This window comes from Rhineura floridana, chromosome 8 (assembly GCF_030035675.1).
Source record: "Rhineura floridana isolate rRhiFlo1 chromosome 8, rRhiFlo1.hap2, whole genome shotgun sequence".
Taxonomy (NCBI): domain Eukaryota; kingdom Metazoa; phylum Chordata; class Lepidosauria; order Squamata; family Rhineuridae; genus Rhineura; species Rhineura floridana.
The window spans coordinates 2,968,235-2,980,454 of NC_084487.1; the positions used below are offsets into that span (position 1 = coordinate 2,968,235).

At 45.9% G+C, this 12,220-nt stretch overlaps 1 protein-coding gene across 5 annotated transcripts in view; it reads left to right on the forward strand.

The window, feature by feature from the left end:
- The window catches only part of TYMP (thymidine phosphorylase), a 37,700-nt gene extending 29,775 nt beyond the window's left edge, over nucleotides 1-7,925 (forward strand). For all 5 annotated transcript variants that reach the window (XM_061637994.1, XM_061637995.1, XM_061637996.1 and 2 more), the window contains 4 exons: nucleotides 237-399; nucleotides 2,098-2,328; nucleotides 4,066-4,206; nucleotides 6,568-7,925. In XM_061637994.1, coding sequence (XP_061493978.1) covers nucleotides 237-399; nucleotides 2,098-2,328; nucleotides 4,066-4,206; nucleotides 6,568-6,746 — 714 coding nt within the window. In that variant the 3' untranslated portion in view covers nucleotides 6,747-7,925. The remainder of the gene's footprint in view (nucleotides 1-236; nucleotides 400-2,097; nucleotides 2,329-4,065; nucleotides 4,207-6,567) is intronic.
- Nucleotides 7,926-12,220: the final 4,295 nt, after the last annotated feature.

Sequence of the window (12,220 nt, forward strand, 5' to 3'; positions counted from 1 at the left end):
TTTCACACAAACTGGAAATTTGGAAAATTCAAGCCACCATTGTTTTTTTTTTTAAATTATTCATGCACCTTCCTTGTGCTGCTGCTTTATTCATCAATCAATCAAAATAATAAATAAACAAATAAATACAGCAACACTCCCTCAACCTGGATGCAAATGTGAGAATTCAACAGGCCTCCAACCCCCTGCACCAGGCTTAGATGTCCCACCCACAATTCTCTCTCTCTCTCTCTCAGGTGTCAGTTGGAAGCCAGCTAGGGATATGCACAGCGGCTGTGCTCACCAAGATGGATGGGCCCTTGGGGTGCCGAGTGGGAAACTCCTTGGAGGTCCTTGAGTCTTTGGAGTGCCTGGAAGGACGAGGACCTGGAGATCTCCGTGAGCTGGTGACCACACTAGGTCTGCACCAACAGGCACCTTAGTGGCATTATAAAGCCTCTCATTGTGCTGTCTGTGAGAGGAAGGAGAGAGCACTCTGGGGTGGCTCTGATGTCAGTGCGGCAATAGAGCTGTCCAAGGCTCCTTGAAAGTTCGGAGTCAAACCTGGAGTGGCTTCATTGCCACACTGACATTGGAAATTCAACAGGGATAAATGCAAAGTTCTACACTTAGGAAAAAGAAACCAAATGCACAGTTATAAGATAGGGGATACTTGGCTCAGCAGTACAACATGTGAGAAGGATCTTGGAATTGTCGTTGATCACAAGCTGAATATGAGCCAACAATGTGATGTGGCTGCAAAAAAGGCAAATGCTATATTAGGCTGCAATTAACAGAAGTATAGTTTCCAAATGGCGTGAAGTACTAGTTCCCCTCGATTCAGCACTGGTTAGGCCTCATCTTGAATACTGCGTCCAGTTCCGGTCTCCGCACTTTAAGAAGGATGCAGACAAACTGGAACAGGTTCAGAGGAGGGCAACAAAGATGATCAGGGGACTGGAAACAAAGCCCTATGAGGAGAGACTGAAAGAACTGGGCATGTTTAGCCTGGAGAAGAGAAGACTGAGGGGAGATAGGATAGCACAGGGGTTTCTTTCAGAGGGCATTCACAAGTCCACTCTCTTCACCTGGTTCAATTCATCTGGGTGAAAGATATTAGCCTCTGGTTCCACAGCAGGGGCATTGTGCTGAAGGTCACTTGTGCCACGGTTGCTGGAGGATCAACAACAGGAGAAGGCAAATGTCCTCCTTGTGGGCTTCCCAGAGGCACCTGGTTGGCTATGGTTTGAACTAGGATGCTGGACTCAATGGGCCAGTGGGGTGGCCCACTAGGGCTCGCCTGCTCTTGGATATGCTGAGGGGTTTGTTCAGCCGTTCAAACTGTCTTCTTCCTCCACACCAGTCTACCCCACCTCCTGGAGCAAGTCATCCATCAGATGCCCGTCTGCTGTGCATACAGTGAGCACAGAGAGCGGGGGACTTCCAGAGAGGTAGTTGTGTTGATCCATTGCAGCAAAAATGGCACGGAGAGTCTTCTAGCAGCTTGGACTGAGCACCTTTATTTTGGCATAAGGTTTTGTGGACTAGAATCCACTTCTTACCCTCAATTGGTGGGTACATATACACATAGGTGCAGAGCAGGGATTCTCAAGCCTTTCCCCCCCAAGGACCACTTGGAAATTGCTGAGGGACTTGGTGGACCCCTTTTCCCCACCTTTTTAGAAACACTAATGTGCTGGGCTAGGTGCTGTATGGTTTATGGCATCTTCCTTCTTTTATTTCTCATATGTTCTGTGTTGCTGTATTACAATTTGAATTCCACAATCTGAATTCTTGCAAGAGTTCCCCACCCAAGCCCAGCTCACTGCATTCGGGTGACATGAAGCCTTGAGAGTGTTATTTCCCCTCCTAATGGCTAGTTTGACTTTTGGAAAGGGTGTGGGTCGGAGGGGAGGAACCCCTCCTTCCCCACAAGCCACCCCCTCACTCATTTTGTTATACTTAGCAGAGAGTGTTCTTGCACTCGGGTCCTGCTTGCGGGCTTCCCCCAGGCACCTGGTTGGCCACTGTGAGAACAGGATGCTGGACTAGATGGGCCACTGGCCGGATCCAGCAGGCTCTTCTGATGTTCTTCTGTTCTTACTTCCATGACTGCAGGGGGAATCTTACTGTGGCAATGTGGGAGGGCCAGCTCCATGCCCCACGGCGCTACTCACATTGCCAAAGTGCTGGATGATGGTTCTGCTCTGAGTACCTTTCGGGCCATGCTGCAGGCGCAAGGGGTGGAGGCTGAGGTGGCCCGTGCCCTGTGTGCTGGGACACAGGAGGAGCGCTTCCAGGTGCTGAGGCGAGCCCAGTCCCAGGAGGAGCTGGTGGCCCAGCATGAAGGTAAGGCAAGGGCAGGCATGGGGGGAACTCTCATTTGCTCCTCCCATTTCTCTGAGTCATGGGAAATCCCAGGGGTGGGGTGGCAGGGTTTGGTTTCTCTCCTGTAGAGGAGAGGGGACGACTGGAGACATTGGATCAATCAAGTTGTGGGGATTACATGATTTGACCGCTGGCCTCCTGTGGGTGAGTTTGGTTTGTCTAGCCTAGCCTTGCCAAACCAGGTGAACCCCAGATGTTTTGGACTGCAACTCCCATTGGCCATGCCTACATGCTACCCCATACTCACTGGAGCCACAATCCAAAACATCCAGAAGTTGGAGTAGGCAGTCAACGAGAATGGTCAAGGGTCTGGAGCAACTCCGCTATGAGGGGAGCTCAAGTAACAGGAAGCCAGATTTCAACTGAACCTCAGGCAAAACTTCCTAATTGTCAGAGCGGTACGACAATGGAACCCATGACCTAGGGAGGTGGTGGGCTCTCCAGCACTGGAGGCATTCAAGAGGCAGCTGGACAGCCATCTGTCGGGAATGCTTTGATTTGGATTCCTGCATCGAGCAGAGAGTTGGACCGGATGGCCTTATAGGCCCCCTCCAATTCTATGATTCTATGATTCTAAGAGGAAAGGTTGTAGCATTTGGGGCTTTTTAGTTTAGAGAGAAGGCAAGTCAAGACTTTCCTCTTCTCCCAGGCATTTTAGCATGTGTTTTTAAATTGCTTTCTAAAAATGTGTTTTTAAATTTGTATATTTGTTTTTAATGTTTTTAATTGTTGTAAACTGCCCAGAGAGCTTCAGCTATAGGGCGGTATACAAACACATATAAAGAAAGAAAGAAAGAAAGAAATAGAAGCATTTAAAATTATGCATGGCATGGAAAAAGAGGATAGTTTTTCTCCCTCTCTCATAATACTGAGAACTTGTTGGTATCCAACGAAGCTGAATGTTGGAAGATTCAGGACAGAGGAAATAAAGGACTTCTTCACATAGCACTTAGTTATACTATGGAATTTGCTCCCACAAGATGCAGCGATGGCCACCAGCTTGGATGGCTTTAAAACAAGATTAGACAAAAGGAAAAGGCTGTCCATGGCTGCTAGCCATAACGGCTATGCTCTGCCCCCATAATCAGATGCAGTATTCTTCCGAATACCAGATGCCTGAAGCTGCAGGAGGCGGGATTGCTCTTGCGCTCAGGTCCTGCCAGCGGACTTTCCATGGGCACCTGGTTGGCCACTGTGAGACCAGGATGCTGGACTAGATGGGCCACTGGCCTGATCCAGCAGGCTCTTCTTACATTCTTATGTACCTGAGCCAGAGTGAGTGCTGTGGTTGCTTCGTTCAAATGCTGCCCTAGTGTCATTCATCCAACATCAAGGGGAAAGGGTTTGCAATGAGGGGGGTTGGTGGCAGAGCTTGGAAAAGTTACTTTTTTGAACTACAACTCCCATCAGCCCCAGCCAGCATGGCCACTGGATTGGGCTGATGGGACTTGTAGTTCAAAAAAGTAACTTTTCCAAGCTCTGGTTGGTGGTGCCTCTCCTCCTCCACATGTGTGGGAATCTCTGCAGAGATGACTGTGTCATTGCCTTATATCAGCGGCATTTCCTTTGGAGGGTGGGGAAGACTTGCCATCCAACATTCCAGGGTTCTCTGCTTTGTGCTGCAGCTGTCTGATCTTCTCCTCCTGCCCAGCCCAGCGTGCACATTTTGCTAACCGCCCTCCTGACCTTCCTCCATAGGGACAGTTCAGCAGATCTTCGCCCTTCCCATTGCTCAGGTGTTACATGGTCTGGGAGCCGGCCGCACCCAGGAGGGGCAATGGATCAATCACCGAGTGGGAGCTGAGTTGCTGGTCTCGGTGGGGCAGCGAGTGAGGAAAGGTAACAGCCTGAGGTGCCAAGAGGGAGTTATACCAACTCTTCAGCAGGGATGTCAGAAGGCATCATTTCCCATTCCACCCTGTGTTTGCCGCTTGCAGCACTGTTTCCATTCTGCTGCAGTTCCTTTTTGCACCAAAAATGGTCTGCTGTGGCAAAATAAGTTACATAATTACGTTTTCCCACCCCATTCATTTCAATGCAAAGGAAACACAATGCAAACAGGGGAGAGAAAGAATAGATTATGTCAATTATGTATTGTTTGCAGTCTGAAAGCAACGACAATGATGAATACTGCTTGTATTCATTGGATTGATCTCCGTTCTAGACACGGGACAAAGGAGAGAACAACACTGGCAATTCCTGCCCCCATTTCTGCTTTCGCTGGAATTCTTGAAGATCCCTACCGTTCAGTGCCCAGAATGCCAGGGCTGTGGAATCTACATGCACGGCCAGACTCCAAGGACACCTTTAGATGGCTGTGCCTAGGGATGGAAAGATCTGTCCATTTCAGATCTCTCATTTTTCCAATCTTAAATCAAGTCCTCCATGTCTCTGCAGCAATTTGCATTAAAAAAAAAAATTCTCTTGAAAATTCTCCAGTATCTCTCTTACTAAACGCATTTTTGCTGGCAGTTTTGACTCACACATTTTTCAAGCAATTTCTGCTGATATAATGCATTTTGGTATGTTATAGTCGTCCATATATTCATTCTTATGCTCACTTTCCCGAAACATATGCATGTTTGTTTGGCTGGCGAACTACATCGCCAAATTCAGGTAACCCGGAATGTCAAAGGGTAGCTGTGTTTCGGTTGTCTTGGAAAGTGCACATTTGATGGATCTGGCTTGGAATGCAAATTGAATCTAGTTTCTCGCCCATCCCTAGCTGTGACTGAACAGACAAGTCAGAGTCGATAAGTCTAGGTCAGAGGTAACATGGTGCCCTCCAGCTGTTTTGGACGACCAGTCTGGCCAGTGGTCACAAATGATGTGAGCTGTAGTCCAAAACGTTTGGAGGGCGCTGCATGGGCTACCCCTAGGCTAGATGAAGCACGGGAAGCTTGTGGCGGGACTCCAGAAGCTGCTGGACTACAACTCCCATCAGCCTCAGCCGGCGGAGGACTGACTCCTGTGCTCGCCTTTTAAAATGTTCTGCATTGCTTTAAATGTGCAATTTTTATTATGCAATTTTTATTGTATTTCTGATTTTTGAAAATACTGTAAACTGCTTAGAGGCCTCTTTTAAAGTATGAAGCAGTATGCAAATTAATTAATTATATAAACAAGCTATTTATTTATTTATTTATTATTTGATTTCTATCCCGCCCTTCCTCCCAGCAGGAGCCCAGGGCAGCAAACAAAAGCACTAGAAACACTTTAAAAACAGACTTTAAAATACATGAAAACAAAACATCTTTAAAAACTTTTTTTTAAAAAAGCTTTCAAAGCATTTTTTTTAAAAAAAGGTTTAAAAACATATTGAAAAGCAATTCCAGCACAGATGCAGACTGGAACTAATTCACATCTTGGTCAAAAGGCCAGAATCCTGAGCCAAAAAGCACACCCTTGGGTGGATATTGGCTCAGGAACTTGAGCATTGCCCCTCCCACCAGGCTTCTTGTTCCACGATTTTACTACATGCCATTTTGGGTGCTTGGTGCTGACAAGTTCTTAGCCATCTGCACTAATGGCCTCTTAACACAACCGTGATTGTGATCCTCGTTGAGCTGGGTGCTCAGCAAAATATATGTAATCAAACATAGGCAGGTCTTGTCTCGTTTCAGGTGTGTTATCAAAGCATGAAGGGGGAGGACAGGTTGCAGACCACCAACAGTAGCAGTGAATTGGGCAATGTGATGACATCATCAGTTGGCAGGCATTCGAGGGAAGGGCTGTAGCTCAATGGTAGAGCATCTGCCCGGTGTGCAGAAGGTTCCAGGTTCAATCCCTGCTAGCATCTCCAGGCGGAGTTAGGAGACCCTCCCCACTTGAAGCCCGAGAGAGCCTCTGCCAGTCAGTGTAGGCAGTACTGAGCTAGATAAACCAGTGATCTGATTCAGTATAAGGCAGGTTGCTATGTTCTTAGCCATTCTAAAATGGAGGAAGCCACAGGCTACTATCTGCTTTGTTTCTGAATAGGTTTAATGTGCCTGCACTGCCTGTGAGCTACCACGAAACAGCTGTGTGAATGAAGTTAAGGGATGTTCCCGCCTCAAATCTGGATAGGGATGCAGTCTCCACTTTCCTCAGTGGCTGCCTGCTCCTCCACCTTCCCGCCCATCCAGTTCTCCAAGATCCTTCCCTATAGCTGACTGGATACGGATCATAGCAGCCTGCGTCTTCTCTCTCTCTCTTTTCTAGGAGATCCATGGATCCGGATCCACTATGAAAACCCAGAGCTGAGTGATGCTGACCGACGCAACCTGCAGGGGGCCCTGATCCTGGAAGATTCTGAGCCCTTTGCTCCTGGCTCAAAAGTGGCGAAGACGATTCTCCCACAAAAAGTGACTGGCTTGGTGGTGGAGGTGGGGGTTAGATAAACAGCAGCAGGGCTTGGGGGACTAAACAGGGTCACCCCACCGGCCACTGTCCCTGCTTTTTAAAATCAACTCGTTTGAAATGTGGTGTTGGAGGAGAGCTTTGCACATACTATGGACTGCGAAAAAGACAAATAATTGGGTGTTAGAACAAATTAAACCAGAACTGTCACTTGAAGCCAAAATGATGAAACGGAGGTTATCCTACTTTGGACACATAATGAGAAGACATGATTCACTAGAAAAGACAATAATGCTGGGAAAAACAGCAGGGAGTAGAAAAAGAGGAAGGCCAAACAAGAGATGGATTGATTCCATAAAGGAAGCCACAGACCTGACCTTATAAGATCTGATCAGAGTGGTTCATGGCAGATGCTCTTGGAGGTCCTTGATTCATAGGGTCGCCATAAGTCGTAGTCGACTTGAAGGCTCATAACAACAACAACAAACAGACTTGGAATGGGCAGCACTTAATCTTTGACTGAACTCATAAGCCAGGATGTGAAAATCTGATTTTTTCAATATCCCACCTGCACTTTCCCTTAGACAGATGGCAAAAAGCACATTTTGTTGTTGCCAAATTTAAGTTGCCAAAATCACATGAAACCGGGTGTAGAGGGAACATTTGTAGGGAAGAATTTGGGGGCAATGCAGAGGGTTTATTTGTCATCTTTCAACTCCGCTTAGGAGACTTTCAACCCTCTGGTATTTAGATAACACTAAGATATCAGCTAACTAGGTGATATAAGGTCTGTTGTGACAATAAAATGAGCCTCCTGAGCTTCACTGCGGGTTCTGACAGATTCTTTAAAAAATAAAAACTAGTTTATTTCAAAATACTGTATGAGAACATAGAACAGGGGTAGCCAAGGTGGCGCCCTCCAGATGTTTTGGACTACAAAACAGCCTCATTCAGCATGGCCAATGGCCAGGGATGGTGAGAGTTGTAATCCAAAATGTCTGGCGGGCACCAGGTTGGAGGAGGCTGGGCTAGGTTGCGACAGGAGGCTTATCCTGTCTGCTAGGACCGTTAGACAAAAAAGGGTTGGCAGGTAAGGAAAAGCCCCTCTCCCCCCAAAAAAGACTGCCACAGGGCCCGAAAGGTCTTCTGAACCCAGTCACTTTAGCATGTTGGGTGTCCAACCCGGGGTGCAAATGTTAAATAAAAAAGCAATTCTGACAGATCTGAGCATATCATGTTTTCTCAGGTTAAATAATCTTTTAAGAAAGAGAGTTTTAAATCTTTCAAAGAGAGAGTGGTGCGAAGAGTTTGGTCTGCTTGTCAAGGGGAAGGGGAGGCTGTTTCTCTTGAAGCACTGGCGCCCCCTTCTGGGTAACCAACCCACTGCGCCGCCTTTCCACCACCAGCCACTTAGGATGGAAGGCTTGCTTGTGGCCAGCCTGCCTCTGTGCTCTCATCCCATAACACATGCACTTGGGTTTGCACTATTGATTAATCCACCAAAATAAATTATTCCACAGGTCCTGGTTATTATTGCACAATTCTTTCTCAGGAGGAGCAGGCAAAGGTCAAAATGGTGGAGTCCCTGCTTTCAGGCCGAGGATCCCAGGTTCAGTCTTCCTTGTCATCTCCAGCTAAAAGCAGATTTTCTAGAGGGGCTGGGAAAGGCTCCTCTCTGCCCGAGATGTAGGAGAGCTGCTGCCGGTCAGAGTAGACCCCACTGGGTGAGATAATGGGAGAGGTGTGGAGGGTTGGTTTGGTCAGAGTCAGCTACGAGTGGCCCAAACTGATGGCAGAGCATGAAGGCCAGATTTCTGGAGGCGGGGGGAAGAGGGGTGCTCCAAAAGGGAGCTCACTTTCCTGGCACCCCAGATTTGGCTTTCAAGAAATGCTACCTGGCTTATTCTGCTCCATACTGACACTCTCCAGCTGTGCCTTCCTTCCATGCCAGAGGTTGCTGGGGCTGGAAGTCACCTTGACCTCCCCGAGGGAGGTGTGGTCTTTCTTTGTTCCCAAAAAGAACATAAGAAGAGCCTGCTGGATCATGCCCAACTAGTCCAGCCTCCTGTCCTCTCAGTGGCCAACCAGTTGCCCATGGGAAGCCCACAAGCAGAACCTGAGCGCAACAGCAACACTCGCCCCTCTTGGGGTTCCCACTATGGAGGCAGAGCATAGCCATCCTGGCTAGTAGCCATTGATAGCCTTTTCCTCCATGAATTTGCCTAATCCTCTTTTAAAGCCATCCAAGCTGGTGGCCATCACTGCCTCTTGTGGGAGCAAATCTCATAGTTTAATTATGCGCCGCATGAAGGACTTTCTTTTCTCTGTCCTGAATCTTCCAACCTTCAGCTTCAATGGATGCCCACGAGTTCTAGTGTTAATGAGAGAGGGGGGGAAGCTTTTCTCTATCCACTTTCTCCATATCATGCATAATTTTACGCACTTCTGTCATGCCACCTCTGACTCGCCTTTTCTCTAAACTAAAAATGTAAATGTACTGCCTTCAAGTCAATTCCGACTTATGGCGACCCTATGAATAGGGTTTTCATGAGGCTGAGAGGCAGTGACTGGCCCAAGGTCACCCAGTGAGCTTCATGGCTATGTGGGGATTCGAACCCGGGTCTCCCAGGTCATAGTCCTGCAACCTTTCCTCATAGGGGAGTTGTTCCGTCCTCTTGATCATTTTGGTTACCCTTTTCTGAACCTTTTCCAGCTCTACAATAAACATTTTTGAAGTGAGGCGACTAGAACTGTATACATTATTCCAAATGTAGTCACACCATACATTTGTATAACAGCATTATGATATCGGCTGTTTTATTTTCAATATCTTTCCTAATGATCCCTAGCGTGCAATTTGCCTTTCTCACAGCTGCTGCACACTGGGCTGACATCTTCATTGAGCTATCCTATTATTATTATTATTATTATTATTATTATTATTATTATTATTATTATTATTATTATTATTAATTTATATCCCGCCTTTCCTCCCAGTAGGTGCCCAGGGTGGCAAATAAAAACACTCTAAAACATCTTAAAAACAGACTTTAAAATATATTTATACATTAAAAAATCTTCTTGTTAAAAAAACAGCTTTAAAAACATCATAAAAGCAATACCAACAGAGACGCAGACTGGGATAAGGTCTCTACTTAAAAGGCTTGTTGAAAAAGAAAAGTCTTCAAAAGGCACCGAAAAGATAGCAGAGATGGCGCCTGCCTAATATTTAAGGGGAGGGAATTCCACAGGGTAGGTGCCGCCACACTAAAGGTCCATTTCCTATGTTGTGATATCTGCAGGAGGCCCTCGCCTGCAGAACGCAGTGATTGACTGGGTATATAAGGGTGAGATAGTCTTTCAGGTATCCTGGTCCTGAGCTGTATAGGGCTTTGTACACCAAAACCAGAACCATGAACTTGGCCCAGTAGCTAATGGGCAGCCAGTGTAATTCTTTCAGCAGTGAGGTGACATGCTGGTCATACCCTGCCCCAGTGAATAGTCATGCTGCTGCATTTTGCACCAACTTCAGCTTCCGGACCACTACAACCCCAAAGTTCCTGGTCAGTCACCGCCAGTTCAGACCCCATGAGTGCATATATGAAATTACAATATTTTTGCTCCAGTAAGGTATGAACTGATCAGGAAAGAAACAACAGCCCAGCCTGGCCTCCTCTTGTGCATTTAGTGGTACTTGATGAGTAGAAATATGGCCAGTGATTTTTTTCACAGCATGCACATAGAGTTTCTGCACATGGCATGGACAACAGCGCAACAGCCACTGCTTCAAAAGGGCAGCTAAAGCAGCCAGTGGGGACATGGGAGAGCTTCCAGTGCACTTCCACCATCAGAGCCAAGTGGAGTACACAACTAGCCCAACAAAGGATAATCCGAGGAGCTGGATGCCCTGCTGGGATTGGCACAGAAAGAATGCTCCTTTGGCACATTGATCTTTTATGGCCTCTCTTGCCACACGTACGTTTGCACATTGAAGCAACAGAAGGCATGATTGCCACCCTTTCTTGCCAGCCCTGCTCCTTGGCACATACATCAACAGAACTTGCACAGCAAAAGGGTGTGTGGGCATTTGATCTTGATGTCGGTTTTGGGGAGGGGGGGATGGTTTTCCCACAGTGTTGTAGGACAAAATTTGACTATGTCATCATCATAACAATGCAGGAAGCCTTGGATTCCTGCACTGAGCAAGGGGTTGGACGATGGCCTTATAGGCCCCTTCCAACTCTACTATTTTATGATTCTATGACTCTTGCACGTAGGGGTGGGGAAGTCTGTCAACTTCGGTTCTCATTTTTCCAGTCTTAAATTCAGTTCTCCACATTTCTGCAGCATTTGTGATTTTTTTTTTTAAAAAAAATCCTCACGAAAATTCTCCTAGCATTTTTGTGTGAATTTCTCCTAATAAACACATTCTTGCAAGCAATTTCTCCTAATGTAATGAATGTTTGCATGCCATTTTCACTCTTATTCATTTTTATGCATGCTTTCCCCTAATATATGTAAATATTGGTTGGTGAATTGCATTGCAAAATTTGAATAAATGCATTATTTTGAAGAACGGTTATGTTTTGGTTCTGATACTGCTTCAAAAATTGCAGAATTTATCAAATTCACACTTTCCAAAGCAATATGAGAAGTGAAACAGCCATCCTTAAAAATTGGCATTTATTAGAATTTTGGGATGCAGCTCGCCAACGAAACAATATTTACAAAAATGCATATATTAAGGGAAAGTGTGCATCAAAATGAATACGTGAGTGAAAATAACATGCAAGAAGGCATGAAATGATGAGCGATGGCTTGCAAAAATATGTATGTTTGTCAAAACTGCCTACAAAAATGTGTTTATTTGGAGAAATTCTCACTAAAATGGTGGAGAATTTTCATGAGGATTTTAAAAAGAAATTGCAGATTGCTGCAGAAATGTAGAAGACTGAATTTAACACCAGAAAAGTGAGAAATGGAGAGAACCGAAAGCAACAGATCTTTCCATCCCTAGCAGAGGCCTTGATTGTGCAGAACGACTGACAAAGGGCAGACCGTGATGCTAAGAAGACACAATTCAGCTTCCTAAACACCTTGGCTTCCATTTGGAAAGATAACAGGCTCCTCCTAGCCCATATGGTTCAGAAGATATGCTTGAAAGCATAGGGATCATGGCAAGTAAGTGGTCAGAAGCCAGAGGACCCTCTGATTCAGACTGCCACCTGCCAGGGGCTAGGACCTTTAACTGACAAAAGAAGAGGAGATGAGGCAAACTGGGGAAAGGAGGTAAATGCTCTCAATTTTCCATAATTTATACAGGTTGCACAATTCAGCCCTGTTGGGTACAGAATTTTGAGTATTGTTTTTTGTTTCAAGAACGCAAAACTTTTACAAGCTTTTAATATGTAAATGTTATTGGTTTATCTTATATTAATTTTCGCCAAGTTTTAAAATGTAAATGTCACTGTTTTATCCAATATTAATTTTTAATTGATGCCTAATGGATTTGTTA